General features: G+C 34.7%; 1 protein-coding gene across 4 annotated transcripts in view; it reads left to right on the top strand.

Moving 5' to 3' along the window:
* Positions 1-4: 4 nt before the first annotated feature.
* LOC132121593 (vesicle transport through interaction with t-SNAREs homolog 1A-like) overlaps positions 5-23,457 on the top strand; it is a 130,569-nt gene continuing 107,116 nt past the window's right edge. For all 4 annotated transcript variants that reach the window (XM_059531151.1, XM_059531153.1, XM_059531150.1 and 1 more), the window contains exons 1-4: positions 5-212; positions 5,350-5,408; positions 5,965-6,075; positions 21,028-21,105. In XM_059531151.1, the coding sequence (XP_059387134.1) occupies positions 119-212; positions 5,350-5,408; positions 5,965-6,075; positions 21,028-21,105 (342 nt within the window). In that variant the 5' untranslated portion in view covers positions 5-118. The remainder of the gene's footprint in view (positions 213-5,349; positions 5,409-5,964; positions 6,076-21,027; positions 21,106-23,457) is intronic.

The following is a 23,457-nucleotide window of genomic DNA, read 5'->3' as shown; positions in this document are numbered from 1 at the left end:
GAATTCCCGTGGCAACAACCGGAAGTGACGCAGACATCAATAACAAGAAGACACAAGCAACAGTGTGTAGCGCAGCCCAGTTCATCCCTCTTTTAATCTTTTAAAACAAAAATACAACATGTCTTCGGATTTTGAAACGTACGAGCAGGACTTTGGCACCCTCACTGCGGATATAACCAACAAAATTGGAAGAATACCCAAATTAGCCGGTGGTAAGTGGCTGGTAAATGAGCTAGTACTAGCAAAACATTAATGTCAGGAAGAAATAAACAACACATTTAATGATTCATTCATGCTGATGGTGTGTCTGCTCGGTATATTATTTAGAAACGTCCCATAACATTTGTCAAATGAGATGTTTTGAGGGTCATGGTGTCAGATATCCAGTGTGTCAGATGAGTCTTAAGTTCTGTCTGAGGAAACAGGATTTGGGTGACAGTAACATGGATCTTAGATGTCATGATGTATTTGCTGGAGTTAAAGAGTTGGCTGAAGAAGAGAAAAATTGTAGTTTGGAGCTCTCAGCATTCAACGGCTTAAAGGATACACAGCATACAGTGAGACAGAGGTGCAAGGTCCTAATTTGACAAGCTGCTGTTATGAACCTAACACAACAACAACTTATTTTCAGACTTAAAGTCAGACTTAAAGACTTGGACACAATAGGTTAGAAATCTTTTATACATTTCAGGCCAAGGATTGAGAGATGGGACAGGGACCCTCAGTGACATATTGTGTAAGAATTAGTGTTGCATGTCAAGCCTGGCATTCTATTCACTAAGTACACATTAAAATCATCAACAATGACAGTGAAGACCTTAATAATTTTACAAAAGATTTCTACCGATTTCAGATAACTGACTCTTTCATTGAACTTTCTATTAATCAAAGATTCCTGAAAAAATGTATCACAGTTTCCTCAAAAATATTAAGTAGCAAAAACTGTGTTAAACATTGATAATAATAAATATTAAAAACTGATAAGAATCAATAATTGAGAAAAAAAAATCAGCATATTAGAATTATTTGTGAAGGATAATGTGACACTGAAGAGTGGAGTAATGGCTTCTGAAAATCCAGGTGGTCCCCTGCAGTAGCGCCAAGGAGCCCCTAGAGGTCGTGGACCCCTGTTGTATCCCCCTTTACTAGGTCAGCGGTGCTGTATACTGATCCACATAGATGCACACAGAGGCAGTTTGACAAGATTTCTATTCTAAACTCGGACTGAATGATTAAAAATGAGCTCCAGCCGGGACCCTTTATGACTGCAAGTTGTCATTAGTTTACTTATGTGCATTTAATTATTCAAACCAGACAAATACGTTACCATGGGGACGATGCTATGAGATGAGTGTGATGTTGGATAGGTGAGAGAACACTAGGGTCTAAAAATAAACTTATTACAATATATAATCAAACATGTGTTCATAAAGGATTTTCTTTTCCAGTCATAACAGTGTCCCATAAGGCCATAAGAAATATGTTACTGTATATGCTCTTAGGGTCTGTCTGATGTTATGTGGCTGAATCGTATTGCAATTTTAAAACCTCTTTCTATTTTGATGCATTTTAAAATGTCATTTATTCCTGTTCTGTAAAGCTGATTTTTTTTAACAGCCATTACTCCAGTCTTATGTTTCACATGATCCTTCAGAGATCATTCTAATATGCTAATTTGGTGCTCAAACATTTTTTATAGTATTAATGCTTAAATCAGTTCTTAATATTTTAGTTAACACCAGTTTTTTCCAGGAATAAATAGAAATCAATAGAAAGTTCAGACTGTCACTTTTGATTAATTTAATGTTTTCTTGTTAAATAAAATCATTAAGTTTTTAATTTTACTAATTCATTTCTTAGTGGTCTTTTGGTCTCAAACCTTTAAACATTAGTGTACATTGTCCTGCTGTGCAATTATGGCCTTTTTAAACCTCTTTCCTGACTTACAGTATGTGTTGACTTGTTTATATATCGCTAAATGGCTTATATTTTCATAAAAAAACGAGTCATAAGGGACATAAAAAAAAAGATTGTAAATCTGAAAGCTGAATAAATAAGTTTTACATTGTATGGTTTATTAGGAAAGGACAATATTTGTCCGAGATACAACTATTTGAAAATCTGGAATCTGAGGATGCTAAAAAAAATCAAAATATTGAGAAAATTGCCTTTAAATTAGTGCAAATGAAGTACTTAGCAATGCATATTACTAATGATAATAAATTTGTGATATATTTACAGTAGGACATTTACAAAATATATTTGTGGAACATGATCTTTACTTAATATCATAATGATTTTTGGCATAAAAGAAAAATCTATAATTTTGACTCATACAGTGTATGTTGGCTATTGCTACAAATATACCAGTGTTATGACTTGTTTTCTGGTCCAGGGTTACAAATGTTTCATTATTATTTCTGTTAATTTATTTATTGAGTTTACATAACAAATTAAAAGAGACAACATTTGTACATTGTAAAATGTATTGTATTTGTTTGAAATCCCTGAGATGTCTGATACAAGCCTTATGGCCTGAGAGAAATATCAGTGGTTGCTTGAGTTGAGGGAAGTACTGTTCAGGGAAGCAAAAGTGTGGTATCGCTAGATATGGTCTCTTTAGGATGCTTTTGAAGTTGATATAATGTTTTGTTTTGCCCACATTGTGAACTTTAGGAATGCAGCTCAGTTTCATTTCAAAATTCATCACATAAAATTAATTCAAGATCTTGTTCTGACTTTGCTGGATTGAAGCTAAAAGTCAGCGAAAGGCATTGAAAGGTAACTTTCATGCAGTCTGGTGACTTTTAATGTTTCCGTCAGTATTAAACCTGTCTCATAATAACCTGATGTACTCACTCTTTGCTTCTATTGTACGTCAACAAAAGGGGAGAGGGATTAATCACTTATTCAAAACCGTACAGCAGTGAGCACTGTCAAACAATTGCAAAGCGAATAGGCTTTACTTTGCATTATTTAAGCATATTGAAAAGAATGAGAATGTGTAATGTGGTGAATTGTTGAAGCTTAAATTGCTTCTTCAGGGTTTGGCAGTAACAAACATTGTGTCATCAGACCGGCCCGCCACCAGCTGCTGAATGTATTTAAATAAGTCCACTGAATATGAACAAAGCCATAAAAAAGGATGCTCATTAGTTATGGCCTAGTCTTCCTCACTGTTGCCAGAGGAGTTCAGCTCTTGAATTCAAATCTCAATTATGCCTTAAAAAAAAAAAAGCTTTTTTATTTTGATTTTTTTCTGTTTCCTAGGTAAACAAATTTGTTTGCGACCAACAATGGCTTCAACAAAGCAGCTTACGCTGTTGTTCTAACGGCATTGTACAGTGTCACATGTGTAGAGACATTGATAAAAACCAGTGGACAGATATGATGCCCTTGGCCATTTTTTCCCGCTCAAGCCGACCAAATTCATTCACTTGAGAATATCCAAGATGTTTTGTTTTGTTGAACAACACAAAACTTGTAGTCGTGAAACATGAATTCAAAAATAATGCAAGGACTTAGTCCATTAAACATGAATGTGCATGGGGTTTTTTTGAGGTGGATTTGCACAAAGAGAATGAGCTGTCAATCAGTCTTGATGAAAAATTGAGCAGAGATGCAAAAATGCATCTTCAAGTCGAACTTTTCTCAGTGCAACGCTTTGCCCAAAGAGCACCTGACCTTGTACAGCCCCATGCTTCTGCAATAGTGAGATATATATTTCAACCTGTCCTATGCCAGGGGTGAATATAGAGAGACCCCAGTGTTTGCTCACCTTGTAGAGAATCGCCCCTGGCTGTTTACACTGTGTGGGCTGTGAGGTTGCACATAGATTTTAAAAATGGATTGATGACCACCAAAGACATTGGAAAGCCAAAGGGCAAAACAGAAGTTCACTTTAGTGTCCATCTTATTGACAGCTTCCCGTTTGATATTGCTTGATGTTTTTTTTCTTCATGATTAGTGCTATCGCTTGACATGGTTTGATGTGCTTCACTGGTCTTGTTTGATCAGTAGATGTACGGATGTTCTTTCACAGGGTTATTTATTTATAGCATGCTTCTATGATTACAAAATTCATATTATAAATGAATAGTTCTGGTTCTGATGCTAATTGTTTAAGACAATAATTCATCCGTATTAAAAAGATGTGATTTGTGATAAAGATTAGTAACAGATATTAAGTTAGGGACTATAGTTTCATGAAAAAAACAATGAAAAAAAATATAATTATAATTTTTATTTATTTTCATTAATTATTACAAGTTAAAATAAGCGTTTTCTATACTTATATAAATGTTTGGAAAAATAATGTATTCCTGTGATAGCAAAGCTGAATTTTCAGCAGCCATTAACCTACTTCAGTCTTCAATGTCAGAAATACCAGAAATTTCAAATGCTAATTTGGTGCTCAAGAAACATTTCTTATTTTTATCAATGTTGAAAATAGTAATTCTGCTTAATATTTTTTTGAAAACATACTTAATTTTTTTTTTAGCATTTTATGATGAAAAGAACGTTTTTTTATTTGAAATATAAATCTTTTGTAACATTATTATACATTTCTTTACTGTAACTTTTGATCAGTTTAATGCATGCTTGTTGAATTGATTTATTAATTTCTTAAAAAAAATTAATAATAATAATCTAAACCCAAAACTAATTAAATATTTAATTAAAAATAAATTTTATTATTTACTTTAGTTATTTTCAATCAAATACTATAACGCACTAATGCCTAAAACTTCTTGTAGCATGATAGTGTATTATGCTAGTAAACAAAGTAGGATAGATTTATAATATTGTTGTTATTTTTAGCATTCTTTGTGGTTCCCAACCACACCCCCAAGATTACAGCCTCTCTTATTTTTATAAAAAACGTCATTAACATGCTTGGTGAGTTAGATAGGATGTACAGTATGTATTTCATCTTTCAAATAAACATTAGGGAGGTGATGCAGATGCAGATTAGGAAAGGGAAATTCAGTCATGCACGCTCTATACTTTGGCCTGGCTCATACCAGTGGATAAAAACCAATAGAACGTCATTGTAGTTCTGAGTGGGTGGCAGAATGGCAGAGTTTGGTGGTGCTGACATCTCTCTTCTCTTTTAAGTTGCCAAGAGGCGTCTCTGCGCTCCTTCACGAAAATAACAAAGGCGTTTACATGTGAAAAAATAAGGCACATCAAATATGGATCTTTGTGCGTTGAGAATGTGTAAATATATCTTCAAATACAGGCCTGTTTTTATTTGCTCCCTTGTTGTTGCGGGGGAGTCGGGCTGTTGTCATGATGCACATCTCCTCCATCCACTGATCAATATGTTTTCCTCTTTTTCTCTTTCAGAGGAGAAGACACAGCTGGTTCTAAATGTCGACAAACAGCTTGAAGAAGTCAGAGAGTTGGTGGGTCTTTGATCAGTAATTTCCACTCACTCGTTTTCTAAATAATGAATTTGGAAAAATTTCCCCCCTGCATAAACAACACCTGCAATGTCACCAGTGACATGAGACACTCTTCATCTGGCTGAAGGCTGCTCGGTACTAACGGTGTGATCACATCCACATAATGCGCTTTTAAGTGAAACCACATGACACATTTCACGCCATTATTGGAGGAAGGCGCTGTGGCAGGTGCCGAAAGGAGGGATGTGTGTTGCATGTAAATTGTCCCATCATGTCATGTTGATTGGACAGTGTAAATCAGTGGGGGCCCTTTTGTGCACGCCGGTTTGCTCACGTGTGACACGGACACATGTCGTAGTTGTCAGAGCTCAACCGTGCATGAGGTTTTAATGAAGCGGCGCCTCCTAACATGACTTGATTTGCCGGGTGTCTGAATCGATGCCTCTGCGCTGCCTCCAGTTGACAATAAACAAGCTAGACAGTTTAATTGTTTTTGTATCAAAATGCTATGTGAAATAGTTTGATTGTTTACAATGAATTGTATTGATGTTTCTAGCTCGAGCAGATGGACCTGGAGGTTCGAGAGATCCCTATTCAGAGCCGAGGCATGTACAGCAGCCGTCTGAAGAGCTACAAGCAAGAGATGGAGAAACTTGAGAAAGATTTTGTGAGTATTAAAAACGTCCTTATACCAAACAAAGCACACAAGTATTGAGTGAATACTTTCATTGGCCACTTTCTTCTTCACATAAACATGTGCACATACACACACGGTCTGAAGCTTGGTTCTTCAACTCTAAAACCGCTGAAGGTTATTGAAATCTCCACTGTGGTTAATTTAGAGTGTAGTTTTTGCAACTACCACTTGGGCCAATGAGAGCAGAGCTGTATTTTTTGCCAGATGTCCTTGTTTAGTTATTCATAACTATCTGCCCGTGAAGAATCCACCCCACACACATCAAACCTCTCAAGGCGCTTTTCCCTCTCAAGCCAAATTTTTCCTTTACTCGTTTTACATCACCACGTTTGTCTTTCTTACTCCTGTACTATAATAGTCCTATTAAAATACACAGCTTTTTGTTTTCTCTGAGATGGTCACAGTTAAGTTATATTGGATAAGGAGAGGATAAACTGAACACGATAAACTTTACATTTGTAATATTTGGAATATGAGGTTGGCCTTGTCTTTGTGTTTTTTAATAGTTTATGAGAGCAGGTTAATATACTATATTTCTAGTAAACCTTTATGCGTTACAGTAATAATATGAATATATGTTTATAATGCATATTTTTGTGAATACTGATTTATCTCAGTATATACAGTACAGACCAAAAGTTTGGAAACATTACTATTTTTAATGTTTTTGAAAAAAGTTTCTTCTGCTCATCAAGCCTGCATTTATTTGATCAAAAATACAGAAAAAAATGTAATATTGTGAAATATTATTACAACTTACAATAATAGTTTTCTATTTGAATATACTTAAAAAAAAAAATTATTCCTGTGATGCAAAGCTGAATTTTCAGCATCATTACTCCAGCCTTCAGTGTCACATGTAACATCCAGTCTATCACATGACCATTTAGAAATCATTCTAATATTCTGATTTATTATGAGTGTTGGAAACAGTTCTGCTGTCTAATATATTTGATGAATAAAAGGTTAAAAAGAACTGCATTTAAAAAAAAAAACTCTAATAATATATATTCTAATAATATATTTTCTTTACTATCACTTTTTATCAATTTAACACATCCTTGCTGAATAAAAGTATTGATTTTATTTAAAAAAAAAAGAAAGAAAAAAAAAATTACTGACCCCAAATTACTGACCAGTAGTGTAAATTGTTATTACAAAATATTTTTATTTTAAAAACATAGCTTCTTTTTTTCTTTTTTTTTTTTTATTCATCAAAGTATCCTAAAAAAGTATCACATGTTCTGAAAAAATATTAAGCAGCAGAACTGTTTCCAACTTTGATAATGAATCATCATATTAGAATAATTTCTAAAGGATCATGTGATAATGATCATAAAAAATTCAGCTTTGCATCACAGATATAAATGATCATTTAAAGTATAATAAATTTAAAAACAATTATTTTAAATTGTAATAATATATCACAATATTACATTTTTTTTCTGTATTTTTGATCAAATAAATGCAGGCTTGATGAGCAGAAGAAACTTCTTTCAAAAACATTAAAAATAGTAATGTTTCCAAACTTTTTGTCTGTACTGTATATATTTTTAATGTTATTTGTTGAAAAGGTTAAAAAGGTCATTTGTTGTCCTGCCACTTTAGTCAAATGCATACATACATAAAAATTCTATGTATGTATGTGTATGTATATATAATTTTTTATTTATTTATTTATCATTAGTGGGTATATATATTATATATATTATATTGATAGATCTAAAATAACTATAAAATAAATTAAATAACTAAATATGTTTATATATGTCATGTGGCATGATGGCACAATAAATTAACTAAAATCGATTTTTAATAATAATCGATTTTTAATTTTACCATTTGTCATCCTTCCACAGAACTATAAACATTTACATATTAAAAATGGAATGCTATCCTTCCATGTGAAGTATATAACTATATTTAATTATAATTTTAGTTAGATATTATAGCATTATATGTATAATTTATCTTATAAATAAAGATATTTATATCTTACATACATAAGTATGTATGTGTCCTTTTTGAAAATGATATGATATAAATCACATATAGTATATATCACTATAAAGATAACGATATTAGCGTCCACACCAGCGAACAATATTGTCTGTGTATTCTAAGCAGACTAAATTCTAAATTCTAGATTCTAAATTCTCGAGCTCATTACAGCAGGATTGATTCTGATTGGTTGGCAATGTTTTTATCGTTCATCAGAAAAAAAAAAACGTTCTGAAAGTGATTCCAATGATATCGTTTCTCTGTGCCTTTATCGTTATAGTTGTGGTGTGGACTCCGCTATTCTTTAATATTGAGAACGATTTTTAGAACTATATCTTTATCGTTATCTTTATAGTCATTGTGCTTGGTGTGAACAGGCCTTTATTCTCTTTGCAATCCTCCCCATTCACTGATGCCACCATATGAAGTCTCAGCACGCAGCAAATTCTCTTCATCTGAAGTAGTTGCTTTCAAACTCAGCACCTGCACCTAACTCAAGGTGCTCTTGATATCAATTACCAGATGGCTACGGCATCCACAACGATTCCAAAAAGGCTGACATAAATGAGGAGATTTTTGAAAAGGATCTTTTGCCAGTGATCTGATGTTGTGCCGCTGTGCTGATAGCTCAGATCGCAGTGGAGATCTTTCGTCTCCGAGGGGCCTCACGTTCCTCACCATGGGCATTTAATTGGCCAATGATTAATCTTTAGCTTCTCCTGCTTGACTGTTGCTGTGTTTAATTATCATGCAATTAACACCCGCTGTGTTTGGGTTTAGTGCACCATTCATGGTTTGCATTCCTTTGCCTTTCACCTTGTGTTTTGGATATATTTCTATGCAAACTATTCATGGATATGCAAGATGTTGTCATTTGCCTGAAATGTGTTTTGTGCTTTCCAAACTCAGTTTAATAGATCAAACTTTTTCTGATAGGAATAACAATGAAATTGAGAATATAACATGAATGAACATTTTTACAATAGTAATGGACAGATGTTTTTGTATTTTTAGAGTGAGATCTGAAAGTCCTTTTTACCCTTGGTGATTTGAGTCTACGTGCATTTGAAGAACAGATCCCCCTGAAGCCACCGTTGATGGCAAACCCCAGAAACTTGTCCTAAAGCCGGGAGATTCAGCTGGCTCCTCAGAAGTGGCAAATGCGTGGATGGCTTATCCTCTCTGCCACGCAACGCGAGCACACACACACACACTTCTAAGAGGTGTCAGGGAGAGGACCATCGCTGCTTTCTCTAAAAAAGCAGAGGCTTTGTTGTGCTTCCACGGGAAATCAAGGCCTTGTCCTGCCCTTCCCCTCCTCTGGCCTCCCTGAAGCTTCTCTCTCTTTACCCTCGCTCACACTCACCCGTTCACCCGCGGTTTGAAGTCTTCACTCCATCCCACTCGCCTCCTGTTCGGCAGCAGACGGGGACCGGCTGACCTCTTAACCCTGCCATTTTTCCAGAGAAAGTAAGCAGAAATCAGAAGGACATCCCGAAAGTATGCTCGCTTCATGATGGCTTCATTTTGATAATGCGGGCGCAGGGTCTTAAGGCCGAGAACCCCCGCGGAGGCCTTATATTAGCAAAAAGGCGAGAGTGCTAAAGATATAAAAACAAGCATTGAAACAAAAAGTAAAAGCTTATTTGTGCTTGGCTGAATCAGCCAAAGCCAAACATAAAAGTCAGTGCCTTTTAGTCGCGTTTTGATTGGTCAAAAAATATTAAGAAATGGAGGCGTAATTTAATAAAAACAATTGGGAAAAAAATATATCTGTTTAAAGCAAGAAGAACATTTTGTTGAAGAAAAGTTATATCTGTCCAGAAAGATGTGAGAAAGATGCGTTTCATACAAGATCTGGCAACTGGACAACCTTAAAATTTTTGCCCCATAAAAATAACGGTCATTTTACTGGAAGCGAACATACCTAAAGTCTCTTTTAAGACTTTTTATGTATTCTATAGTTTTTGATGTAGCAACCGTATAAAACACACCCAATGGTATTTTTTTATGTTTATTGAAAGATTAAACATAGGGAAAAAATATTGAAATGGGGTGATAGCGGGATAGAGTGGTAAAATATGGGAGATTCCCGGGAAACACTGGAGGGTTGACAGGTATGCACATCAATACAAAGACCATAAACCTAGCTAAACTGCATTATCAGACTCAATTTCTGGTTCTAACCACTGATCTATATTATAGATATACAGTATATAGATCAGTGGTTCTAACACATTTCTCTCTGTGAACGACAGATGGCGATATTGTTCAAGGTATCAGGAAGAAATCCTTGCTCATCCCTGCTTTTAGGCAATTGCTAAGCCATTTTCTTAGCTATAGATAGACCGTTGGTCTCTTTTTGACTTCTTTCCTTTGAGGAACCTGGAGATTAAACGCTGTGAATATCCTGGGTGATGGGGTACTTGTTTTCTCATTTGGAGGGCAAGTAGAGCTTGTAGGCAGAGGGGCTGGGGTCCGGGTGAACGTTTGAGTCCAGGTCTCTCCCAACTTTCTACACTCAAAGACTTTCGCTCAAGTGTTCTGCTTTGCTTCTTGTTCTTTTAACGGACTGACTTCAGAGACCAAGTCTTTTAGCAGCTGCTATCACATTTGCATAATTATTTATGAATGTGCAGTTATACTAGATTTGTTTTTTTAAACAAAATGTGATTACAGAAAAAGAAATGCAAATTAGAATATTTAGTTTTTCTATTTGTATTTGCTAGGAGTTGTGAATGTGAATATTTTGGTTATATTAATGCAGAGAGAGAAGCATGGTTGAACACCTAAGCCAAAAAATATGTTGTTTAGCTTGCTTGATTGTTCTGTAGATTCTAAATGCTACTGTTATCATTTTTGAACAGTCACCAGACAATAATCTTATTTTAAATTCCACGTCCCTATTCAAAATCGCGACAATTGCTTGAATAATTCCTGCAAGCAATAAGTAAATTGCATTCCTGACTCTAGCTGTTAGCATTTGATATTCAAGAACCCTATAAAGAATTTATTAAGCCATGTTTGCAGTGGTGAAGGTCTTTTGTTATCATTGTTTGGCATTGAATCAATTCAAAGTTTGTTTATCAGAGCAGATTATTTTGTATAGCTGTCGTGGTCGTGAAGAAAGTGTAAATGACCTTGAAAGAAAATTTATATTAAGGTCAATACACTAAAATACTGAATTATGTAGAATGTTTTTAAGTTAAATAGAAGCTTTGTCCTCGTTGGACAGATATTTTAGCTGTATATTTATTTAGTCGTTCTTGAAGAAAACATTTTCAGGGTTTTCTCAGAGTTGGCTGACCTCAGTTGTCTTCTGAGCCATTTTGTAAGGTCTAAAGATTGTTTAGAATGACCAAAAACATAAAAACATGACCATTACCACGAGTTGAATCTGATTTATCAAAGGCAGCTGTAGTAATATGTCTAATATTAAGTGTATGAGAAGTTTGCTTGTGAAATTGTACAATGTGACCTAGTTTTCCAATATTACATTTGTCCTAGTTGTAAAAAATGTCAGATTCGTGGGCATCTTTGTTATTTTGTTAAAGTTGTCTCGCAAGGGGTAAATGGATGCTATTGAATGATTTGTGACATTTATCAAAAAGTCTTTTAACAATTTGTCAACTGATAGTTGTACATTATGAAATTACCGGTCAAGGTCCAGGTCACAGATTCTATAAAACGTTGTTGGAGTTTGTTAAATCCCTTCAGGGGTTTGTCGGATAAGTGAACTGAACACAGGTTTGTCAGTCATCTTGATGAAATCCAATAACTTCAAATTAAACTTTGTTGCACTTCCCCAAGTTAACTTTTAATCGTCGAGCTCTTCTCATCTGCAGACTTGCTATATCAAGTTTTACACACACAACATGCTTTCCAAATAAGCGCTTTGAGTCTTTCAGAATCAAAACTCAAAACTTGTTTCTGTACTCTACCAACCAAGTCATCTATTACAGCAGCTTCCAGAAAAGAGAAGCACGACAGACATACTTGACCTGGATGTTCGACACTTTTAATCGCCTTAAATTAGAGGCGCATGTGCACTCGGAAAAACTCTTGACTGTTGTCTGATTGTTTCATGGTACTTAGAAGGTTACACAGATTGTGTCCTTTGAGTTTAGCAAGCCTCCTATGATGCCCAAGTCCAATCGCACTCACTGATTACAAACCTTCTGTGTTTATTATGGAAATCTCACGGATTGATGGGATTCTTTTTCTGAGATGGTACCGATTTAAGAAGGGACTAAATCCATCTTTTGAACACGTCTTTTATCACTGAGTTGTTTTTCGCAGGGCGTCTTGTGGATTGGTTGGTACTCTGAGATGGGATTGTGTGGCTTTGCAGAGATCAGCGCTGTGGCGCGTGCTCTAATCGCAGTGATGGGACAATGATGAGGTGAATGACCGTGTCACTCTCGAAGGAGAAAATCAAGCCTTCATGGCTGGGAATGAAGAGCCAATGTACTTAATAAGAAGTGGAGAATTTTTTCTTCTCAAACTAGAAAAGAAAAAAAAGCAATAGTTTATGTGAGTCTTAAACTATTGCTTTATATGCCGGCAGCCATATCTCCCTGGAGCCCAAGACCGGTTTCCCACTGAAGCTAAGCAGGGCTGAGCCTGGTCAGTACCTGGATGGGAGACCTCCTGAGAAAACTAGTTTGCTGCTGGAAGAGGTGCTAGTGAGGCCAGCAGGGGGTGCTCACCCTGTGGTCTGTGTGGGTCCTAGCGCCCCAGTGTAGTGATGGGGACACTATACTGTCAACAAGCACCGTCCTTCGGATGGGACGTTAAACCGAGGTCCTGACTCTCTGTGGTCATTAAAAATCCCAGGATGTCTTTCGAAAAGAGTAGAGGTGTGACCTCGGCATCCTGGCCAAATTCGCCCATTGGCCTCTGACCATCATGGCCTCCTAACAATCCCCATATCTGCTGATTGGCTTCATCACTCTGTCTCCTCTCCACCAGTAAGCTGGTGTGTGGTGGGCGTTCTGGCGCAATATGGCTGCCGTCGCATCATCCAGGTGGATGCTGCACACTGGTGGTGGATGAGGAGAGACCCACTGACAATGTAAGCGCTTTGAGTGCCTAGAAAAGCGCTATATAAATGTAATGAATTATTATTATTATTATTATTATTTTATAGCGTAATATTTGGACATATTAGATAATTTATGGAATAAATAGATAAAAAAAACATAATTATAAAACGATGATGATGATGATGATGATGATGATGATGATTTTAGGTCTATGCATTCAGGTTAACAAAAAATATTCATTAGATTAATAAATTAAAAATATATAAAAGGATTATTTATTTATAAAAAAATACTATTTTTTATAAAAAAATATATTTATAAAATAATTTTCTGTGGTAATGTGCAACAATTTTTGGCAGAATTTAGCTACAAATCTTCATAAAATTAGTAATATTTAACTTAAATAATTTGTTGGTAATTGTGATACGTTTTTGGTGGTGTATTGGTTATTTTAATGGATAATCTCCTGTTTGTCTTCATAGTTATCCGTGACACAGATCAGGTAGAGCTTTTCCAATTCAGGACAAACACTTTGTGTGTGTGTGTGTGTGTGTGTGTGTGTCTGTCTGTCTGTTTGAGAGTGGCTGGATAATCAGACAGAGCGGAGCTGTCTCCTCTCTCGGCCTGTTCCTATCGCTGCTGTAAAGTGAAAGTGACATGTGACACCCCCGGAAAATGATGAACTGACATGAGGGACGAAAAAGGGTGACAAAAATTTTTTGATTTGCCAGACCAGCTTAAGTATGAAAAATCATGAAGTATTTATGAAATGTATTATGAATCATTGGCTTGTTTTTTCCCCGCTGCCTTTTAAAACGCACATCCTGAAAAAAGAGAGAGGGAAAATTTTGACATCTCAGACATCAACTTGTAGTCACCCTTAATGGAGTGATATATTTACAGTGCATATGAAATCTGTAAATTATTGCTTAGTTTTTCTCAGTAATGAGGACGAGAGTTATTTTGGTTTTTCTGGGAGGATTTTGGCTGGAATTAAAATGATGGTGAAAGCCTGGGGTGGAAATTTGCTTTTAGTCATTGATTAAAATTAGGCAAATCTGAAATTAAATGTCACATTACACTTTTTAAAACATAAAGAGCTTACAGACAGAGTAGGTTTCCTTGCATTTAAATATTAAATAATTTTATATTGCGATTAAATAATTTTATATTGTTGTCCAAGTTTATAATATTCTGATATATGCATTTTCAATTAATTTCTTTCTACAAAATGCAGGGAAAAAGTTGTTCTGCTGTTAAAGATTTATTTTTATTTCTAAAAAATTTATTTGAACATGTACATTTTTGCAATATTATTGTACTTTTATTTATCTTTCATTTTAAATATGCCTTTTTATTCAGGGTTATTTAGTTTTAATTTTATTCTATATTAAATCATTTATTTGAAATGCATTAAGCATTATAACAGCTCAATGTTTTTTTTTAGTTTTTTTTTTTACTTTTTTTAATTAAATAAATCAATGATGTAATTATAATATTTTTACTTCGTTAAACTAGTCAATTATATCATTTAAATATGTTTATTAATTACCACACATGCACATACAAAAATAATGAGTAAATGAGTTTCGAGATCATCTCCTGTCCGACAGAGATATATAAAGGATTAGCAGAGGCCACGGGATAAATATCTTGTCTTGAACTTCCATCTTGAGCTCTTTGAGCTCTATTGTGATGAATGGTTGCAGTTGATTTCACAGGACTGCTCTTCATTGTGACTGTGGATGAGGCCTTTGTTTAAATCTCCATTAGAATTTGGTGCACATAGGGCAGTGACAAATATACATGCATGTATAGAATTAATGATGTGGTTAAGCTGCTGTGTGTGTTTGGGTATTTTAATGCTAATGACATGAACATTCATCCCAGACAATAGTCGCATTGCGAGGAGGAGAGGGAGAGACCGAGCAAGGCATTATTCAGCGCGTAGCAATTCATTCCCGTGTGTATTCGACACAGTAATAGCATATAAGTTTCGGCTTTCTTTATGACTGGTTGCTTCGGAGTGTTCTTAGATAAAACACTCAGAACAGACATCAGATACTAAATATGGGATGAACTTAGTTCAGAAGAAAAAAACAAAACAAACAGATCTTTTCTTTTTTTAAATTTTTTAGAAAGAGAGAGTTAGATGGAGAGAGAAAGACGAATGAGGGGAAGTGAAGAAAGACTACAAAAAAAGAAGTTATTTTCTGTGCAGGGTTCAGTGAACCATATGTAGGTAGCCACAGGCTAATGGGCGATTGGTCCCTGGCTCGCCAGGTATCTTGTGCCTCAGAAATCCCTCCTCCATTTCCTCTAATCTCACCTTTTCTGTGGTGCTGACCCAGGGAGGCCCGTTTCATTCCCCACTGCACGCCAGAGGAGAGTGCTGTGATGGGAGCCAGCTCCGGCAGTCTCCCTCCCCACCGGCTCTTCTCTATTGATTTCTCCACTCTTGCCTAGCCGGGGTCTGCTCTACCAGTGCCTGTACCGGCCCAGCATTAATGGGAGAAAAAGCTCAGCAGCCAGAGAAACGGGCTTTGATTTTTCATTAGAACTGCTTCCATATTTTAATATTGGGTTTAATCGGCGCTTATGCCTTAAAGAAATACTCCCCGACTCCCCGGCCTTCAAGAAGTATATGCCGATTCTTCAATCAAAGCTGCTTGAATTTGCTCTTTTGCAATCTTTTCCCCTCGCTCTCTGTATGTGGGTCGTTAGGTTTATTGACTGCACTTGGTTTTTTGAACATGACATTCACACAAATATCTGTTGTTTAGTTATATTATTCCGGACTACTTTTTTGGCGTCATTTTATAAATTACAATTATAATTTTTTTTACCCCTTAACCTTCCTTTTTTATTTTATGTATGGTGTTTCTTAATAATTACAGAGATTTATCTTTCTTTTATGGACAGTAATTTTTATAACTTTTGTTTTATTATATATATTTTTTATAATACATATTAGATTATTAAAGAAAAAATATTACTTTAATTATAAAGCGATAATGAAAACTGTTCTATGACAGCATTCAGGAAAACATAAAATAGCATTTAAATTAAATTGTAATTATTTTAATTAGAATAAATTGGAAATCTAAAACACTTATTTATGAAAATTACTTTTGTAATTTTAATAAAATCATTTGATATGGTAATCTACAACAATTGTTAGAAGTTAGCCACAGCGATTTGTAATTAAATTATTTAGCTTATATGATATATCATAATAGTTTTTTTTTTTAATAAATATATTATAAATTATATTATAAATTATAAATTTATTAAGTACAAAAAGCAATATTCCACTCTACACTGATATATCAAAATAACATGTAATTTTAGTCTGTGTGGCCTCTTTTTAGTCCTGATTTCTTTTTCTCCATGCTTTGTTTTTTGAGTACACAATGCTTTGTGAATTAAAAGCACACACCAGGAACCTGTGTGCTAATGAGAGACGCCATGCTGATATCAGACCATGTGCTGTGCACAGCTCATGCGATTTTTACCGCAAGTGACTAACATAAATGTCAAAGCGACTCACACTAAACCAAACACATCTGTCCATCTATCACCCATATGACAGATGTGATATTACAAAAGACTAAAGAACAAATCACAGAGGCACAAAGACCCTCCTGCAACCATCATTACTTTGCCTTTATCTGATTTTTTATCAAGTGCACAAAAAAAAAAACACAAGTACACAACCTTCTACAATGTATTTTCTCAATGTTAAAAGAGAAAAACAACATTATGTGTGTACGGGTGGATGTAAATCTTCCCGTGCATGTGTGAATAGTATTCTTTCTGCTTGCGGATGGTGTTAGACCCCTGCTAGGTTGAGATGCATTATTTAAGACTGTTGTGATACTGGAGCCTGCTTGAAAAGGTCTTTGCTTTCTTCAGCCACTACAGCACTTTACTCTAGACTAGATGCACTCAGAAAAAAACACATGACGCTTTGTCTATTGTTGCTTAACATCACAAAACACAGAAGACACATGCACACAAAGCCCTAATAACAATCACATTTCTTTATATTTAATGCCATTCATTGTTAGTCCTAGTCTTTTTCTCATTTGCTTTTTAGATTTTATTTTTTGTTCCAGCAATCAGCAATATGATGTTATTATTTTTTCTTGCTTATCCCCCCCACCCCACCCCACCCCACTTGAATCGTGAATTCCCCTTAAACATTTTCAGCAGATTATTAGCTGCAGAAAGAAAAGGTTAAATGGCAATTTGAGGCAGCCACATTGTTTTTGACTAAAGTCCCATTAACTCGAAATCAGAACTAGCCAGACATTTTCCCACTGGTGAGAAATACTTAATGAAACACACTTTATAAATTAAATATCATTAATTACTCTTCACGGTTTGCCACCAGCCGTGTGGTTTCCGAGTGGAAAAGTGGAGGAAAAAGCTTTGGCAGTGTCACTTCAGGGCCTCTCATTAAACTCTGCCCCTGGGTATTTTTATGCTTTTTAATGCCTATCTAATGAACTGTTTACTTTTGCTGCAGTTCAGGTTCCATTATTATTTGTGTCCTTGTGTTGCCGTTTGCTGTCAGTGTGCAGTGTGTTAAAAATAATAATAATAATGCAATAATAATGATGAACAATAAGAGATAGCAGTTGATTTTTAATAAGATATTTTTGTGGTAATTATTTCTAACATTAAAAATGTATTTTTCACTTTTCCTGCCCTTAGAACTAAAGGTTAGGTTTTTTTTCTTATTATGGTTTTAATCCTTTTAATTAATTGTATTGTTACAACAGACACCACAGGATGTTTTAAATAAGATGTTTTTAATATGCTTTTATATTGATATAATAATACATTTATTAGACCAATATCTGCTGCAGTTTTGTTCATATGTTTTTGCGGTACACAGACAATATATGATAATTTCTCTAGCTGATATAAATATTTAGCTTGCGCGATGCATTTGCTTTTATTGTGTGGTTGAACAGTTTTCTTTTTGCATTGTACATCACGTCAACAGAGGTACAACACACATTTTTGACAGGACACAAAAACCCTCGTTTCTGGTTTGATGAGACATGTCTGTTTTAAAAGGCAGTCAGACCACTTTGCATAAAGTTAAGACGGATCTTTGTACTTTCTCCCTATGCTTCCGGGAATAGAAGCAAATTCTCACCCAAGATTAAAACAAGTGACAAGAGAAAGACCTTTCAAACAGATTAAACAAGATTTCACTTTTTTTTTTCTGTAGCAATAAGGTATTTTCATTCTTACAAATACAAAGCCTTCTCTCTGGGTTTTTATGTTTTAGTGCGGGGTTTATATTGAGTGCCCCAGATGAACTATGCAATATCTAGGAACTTTAAAATCCATTGGTTATTTCTTCTTTTTTAATTTTTTTACTTTTATATCATTCCAATTGATTTTAGATCATTTTGGGTCGTGATTAAATATGCAATACCCCAATGATCTGAAAAAATAACTCCTCTTTATTAATCCATGGCAAATAGGAGATAAGTAAGTAGGAAAATAAATAATTCTAATAACCTATAACTCGGCTCCGATCTAATGCAAAGTACCAGTCAAAGTGTTTCCTAGGGTTAAGCAGTCAATATTGCCCAGCTGCTGTGCTATAGCAGCAGATGAAGGGAAGAATAATCAGTGTGAGTCTTGTTTTACTGCAGGGGGAGTTGCAAAATGGTGTAAACGGGCTGGGAGAGTCGTTTCGCTTTGTTTCTATGACTAGTTTTCCCCTTCGAAGACTTAAGGCTGCATTTGCCATTCTTTTTGTGCAAGATGCACTCAAAGGTTACATTGTGAAAGTGGTTGATGCTCTCAGCTACAACAAACAGCTATTTAGAAGAAGAAGGGTTCGAATAGGGTTTGAAGATGATAGTGTGTGCATTCAAATGAAGACATCTCCAAGGCTTCCGTTTTCAATTATGATCATGCCGACATTCCCCAAAGTTCCTCTGCTGTTGTTTAAGGTGTAACTCGACTAAGAAGGAGCACGTGGGTGTGTTTTTCTCTTTCCTTGTCAGAAGATGCGCTTTGTTTGTGGTGCTTGCTCGTCGATTGCTGAATATTGCTGAATATAATGCTAAATAAGAAATGACATGTGAGATATGACACGCGTATATATTTTAAAACTGAATGATCTGTCAGTCTCCTTTTTAGAAATCTCAATTCCTACATCTGCTCTTTATATTAACTACTGTTGTTTGTGATCAAAATATAAAGAATGCTACATTCAGTTTCAAAAAAATTAGAATTCATGGCTACTTATTCTTCTAAAAATGCCCCCCCCACACCCAACCCAAAAATAAATCAGTAAATAAACTGCTGCTTTCAAAGTTCCTTAAACAGAGGGTTTAAAAAATGATGTTAAAAAAAAGATTGTTAGTATTATATTATTTAACATAGGTATAAAGATATAAAATGAAAGTTAGTTGTTTAGAAATTCAGTTTTTCTAATTTATCAGCAAGAAGTTGATAGCTTTGAATGTTCTGTTCAAAAGTAATTAAAAAATGCGCGCGCGCACACACACACACACACACAAAATGTATATATACTGTATATGTAATGTATGCATATTTATATATAAATTCATATAAATATGTTATTTAAATTTAAACTGATTTGAAAACTATCAACTTCATATATATATATATATATTATATATATATATATTCATATATATATATATATATATATAGAGAGAGAGAGAGAGAGAGAGAGAGAGAGATAGATAGATAGATAGATAGATAGATAGATTTTTGCATGGTGCAGACTCATTTGCTACACATTTTTCTAAATTAAATTGATGATAAATTGTAGATTCACTGATAAAACTCTCTGAAAACACTTTTTATTTTTATTAGATTTTCTTGTCCTATCCTCCTGGATTTGACTGCATCCTCTGCAAGCAATTGTGACACAGCATTGCATCACAAAATGCAGTTCTTGGATAGCAGTTATTTTGCGGTTTAGTTTTCCCGTGGCTCGCCTGCACCTTTCCCTGCTCTCTTCCTCCCGAAGACTGCCAGCCCGCAGGAAGAGCGAACAGAGGGAAGCAAAGGGCTCTTGGTAAACGTTATCTCAGTGTGTGTTTTTTTCCTCCGCACCACCAGTGTGTGTTTAGTTTGGAGGGTATTTGAAGAGGTCGGCTGTGTTTGTAAACATGCCATACTCTGCTTCTGCGCTCGCTGAATCGGAGGTGGCACGCTCTGAAGCGTTGGGTGTGTGTGTGCGCTTTCTTTTTTGGACACAGCATTCTTTTTCCCAACTGTGTAGCGGAGAAGAGACGGAGGAACGAGCCCAAATCTGATGGCACGCCAATCGCGTCGACCTGGGTGATGAATTATTCTCTGTCTAGCTCCCTGGCTTGGTATTATCACAGGGTCTGCCAGAGAACAGGACTGACAGCAGTGACAGCCCCCAGAACACATTTCCCTCTGACAACTGATACTTTCCTAAGATGCTCCCTGCCTCTGTCTTGTACTACGGCCCGCCATTCTACACTTTTTATTTATTTAAGTGAAAGGGGGGCTTTGCTATTGTATCGAAGGGCTCCGGTTCACTCAAGCCATAGTAGAACTATATTACACACACACACATGCAAGCACACTTCCTCTCTTTCCTTAACAAACACCCATACATGCACACGCTCGCTCACTTGCCTCAGTATTTCACCTAGTGTAAGCATTTTTGTTTCGTTTGCTGATCCAACAGGGGGCTCTCGTGTTTTAGAAATGTGTGATTTTTCAAGTCAAGTGAACTAATGCTTGTTTTTTCTCTCTTTCTCCCCTTGCCCCTCTTCTTTTTCCTTCTCGATCTTTTTACTTTCTCTCTTTTTCCTCTCTCAACCTCTTCCCATTGCAGAAAAGGTCACGTATTGCCTACAGTGATGAGGTGCGGAACGAGCTCCTGGGGGATGATGGGGGCTCCTCAGAGAGTCAGGTAGGGTGCTAATCAGGGGCTGTGTTTTGTTGCTCGGGGTGAGGACGGGTCAAGGCCACGAGGGGCAGAGAAAGGCAGGCATTGGCACCCAGTCATGCAGAAGCAACACTGTTTAATGCAAAGCTGCCCAAATACTGAATGGGCTTTAGGCACTAACCAGCATCTGGGCAGGACCAGATTGTGGTAAATTCACGTTTTCTCCCAGCTCTTCACCCTCCGCCTGAGTCCATATTCTTCAACCCCCCCCCCCCCCCCCCCCCCAACTAAATCCCAAAAATAATGACTGCTTTCAAAGTTCATTAAACGTGTGGGGGGAAAACTATATAAATAAAAAAATGAAATGAGGGTTAGTATTATTTGACATAGGTATAAAGATATAAAAGAAATATTTTCAAAACTATTTTTAAATATCTTTTCACACCCGCACACACACACATGCATATTTGTATGAGTTTAGATTTTTTATGTTTATATAAATAAGTTTGTGTGTATATATGTGTGTGTGCATATGTTATTTAATATAAATGTTAAAAAGATTTGTAAATAAGTAATATTTAAAAATATTAAAACAATTTTAATTACATATAATTTAATAAAAAAAAACATTTGTTGTATATAAAGTATGTGTGATTTATATTTTCAATGTTTTTTTATTCTGTGTACATATATTATATTTATATTATATTATATTATATTATATTATATTATATTATATTATATTATATTATATTATATTATATTATATTATATTATATTATATTATATTATATTATATTATATTATATTATATTATATTATATTATTTACACTCATATACTCTAAAGTGGGTATTTACTATTTTCCATTTCCATACAGTTTTATCCCTAAACAGCTGCTTTTAAAAGCAAACCCCATAATACTTTTAATTATCATACTATATTTATTGAATATCCCACATGTCAACACACACTCCAAGTAAGTGTATCCACAGGCACCTTGTGAAAGAGCTATGAGATCATTTGTAACTGCTAAAGTAGTTTTTTTTCCCTTATTAGCATTTCACACATGACCTTTGCACCACACATCTTACAAACATATGTAGCGTTACCCATGATGGGTAATTGATATGCATATTCTCACCAAATTAGTGGGACACAAAAAAATGAGTGTGACACATCATACGAAGTTGAGAGTAGAAGTGTCCCACGAGCTGTCAAACCCGCAGCTAGACATTGATGGTTTTATCAAATTCTTGCCAAAGAAAAGTAAAATTCTAACTTGCTTTTGTTTTTTTTCATTGACTCCCTTCTTTCCTTTTATAAGATCAGTGTATGACAAATCATATTAATCGAGTTGTTATTCAAACTGCATTCGATGACAGCTTCTTTTATCAAAAACAATTATTGTCGTGGATGACACAGTAGTTCATTTGATATGGATTTTTAAAATGCAGGCTTTCATACTTTATTCACTTTAGTGGCGTTTGAACAATAGGACAATAGTTAAAGAGGATTATATTTCAGTTCCAGAAGTTTCTTATTCTTTTTTCATATTAGCCATTCTCTAAACACTTAAAGATAATTTCCCTAATAACAAGACATTAAAGACAATAACGAGAGATGCTTCATGTTAGATTGCAGGCAATGATCTGGTAAATGGATGAAGTGCTTTGGGATGTTTTTATATTTATTTCCTAAGACGCAGTCAAGCCTCCACTCTCAGTCACCTACAATATCAAAATCCTCTTTTCACACAAAGACACAAACAATAAAAACGAGCGCATGAGGATGAGCAATATACTACATTTGTATATAAATATTATAATAGATTTTAAATATTAAATATTAAAATTATAATATAATATATAACTAGTATAATGATTATAAATTATAACAATGATTATATTAACACTATTTATATAAATGTACTAAATATCTGTATTTAAATATATTATATAAAAAAATATATTATATTATATAAATATTATAATAGATTTTAAATATTAAATATTAAAATTATGATATAATATATAACTATTATAATAGATTATAAATTATAACAATGGTTATATTAACACTATTTATATAAATGTACTAAATATCTGTATTTAAATATTATATTATATAAAAAAATAAGTATTATATTATAAATGCATTATTTACCTATCCCATTTTCCATGAAATAGGAAAAAATCATCTCATAGACATTTATGTTCTGCATCAGTTTGACACATGCATTTTAAATATGCATAAATGTTTTCTTGACGGGGAAAAGGACCAGTTTTTCCGATCAGACCTCAGGTGTTGAATTAACTTGATTTCCATTTAAAGAAAAATAATGAATTAAACTAGGGAGGCTAACATAAGACTTGCT

The sequence above is a fragment of the Carassius carassius genome, chromosome 39 (genome assembly GCF_963082965.1).
Source record: "Carassius carassius chromosome 39, fCarCar2.1, whole genome shotgun sequence".
Classification (NCBI taxonomy): domain Eukaryota; kingdom Metazoa; phylum Chordata; class Actinopteri; order Cypriniformes; family Cyprinidae; genus Carassius; species Carassius carassius.
The sequence above is the reverse complement of the archived record's forward strand: the minus strand, read 5'-3'. Positions and strand labels throughout refer to the sequence as shown.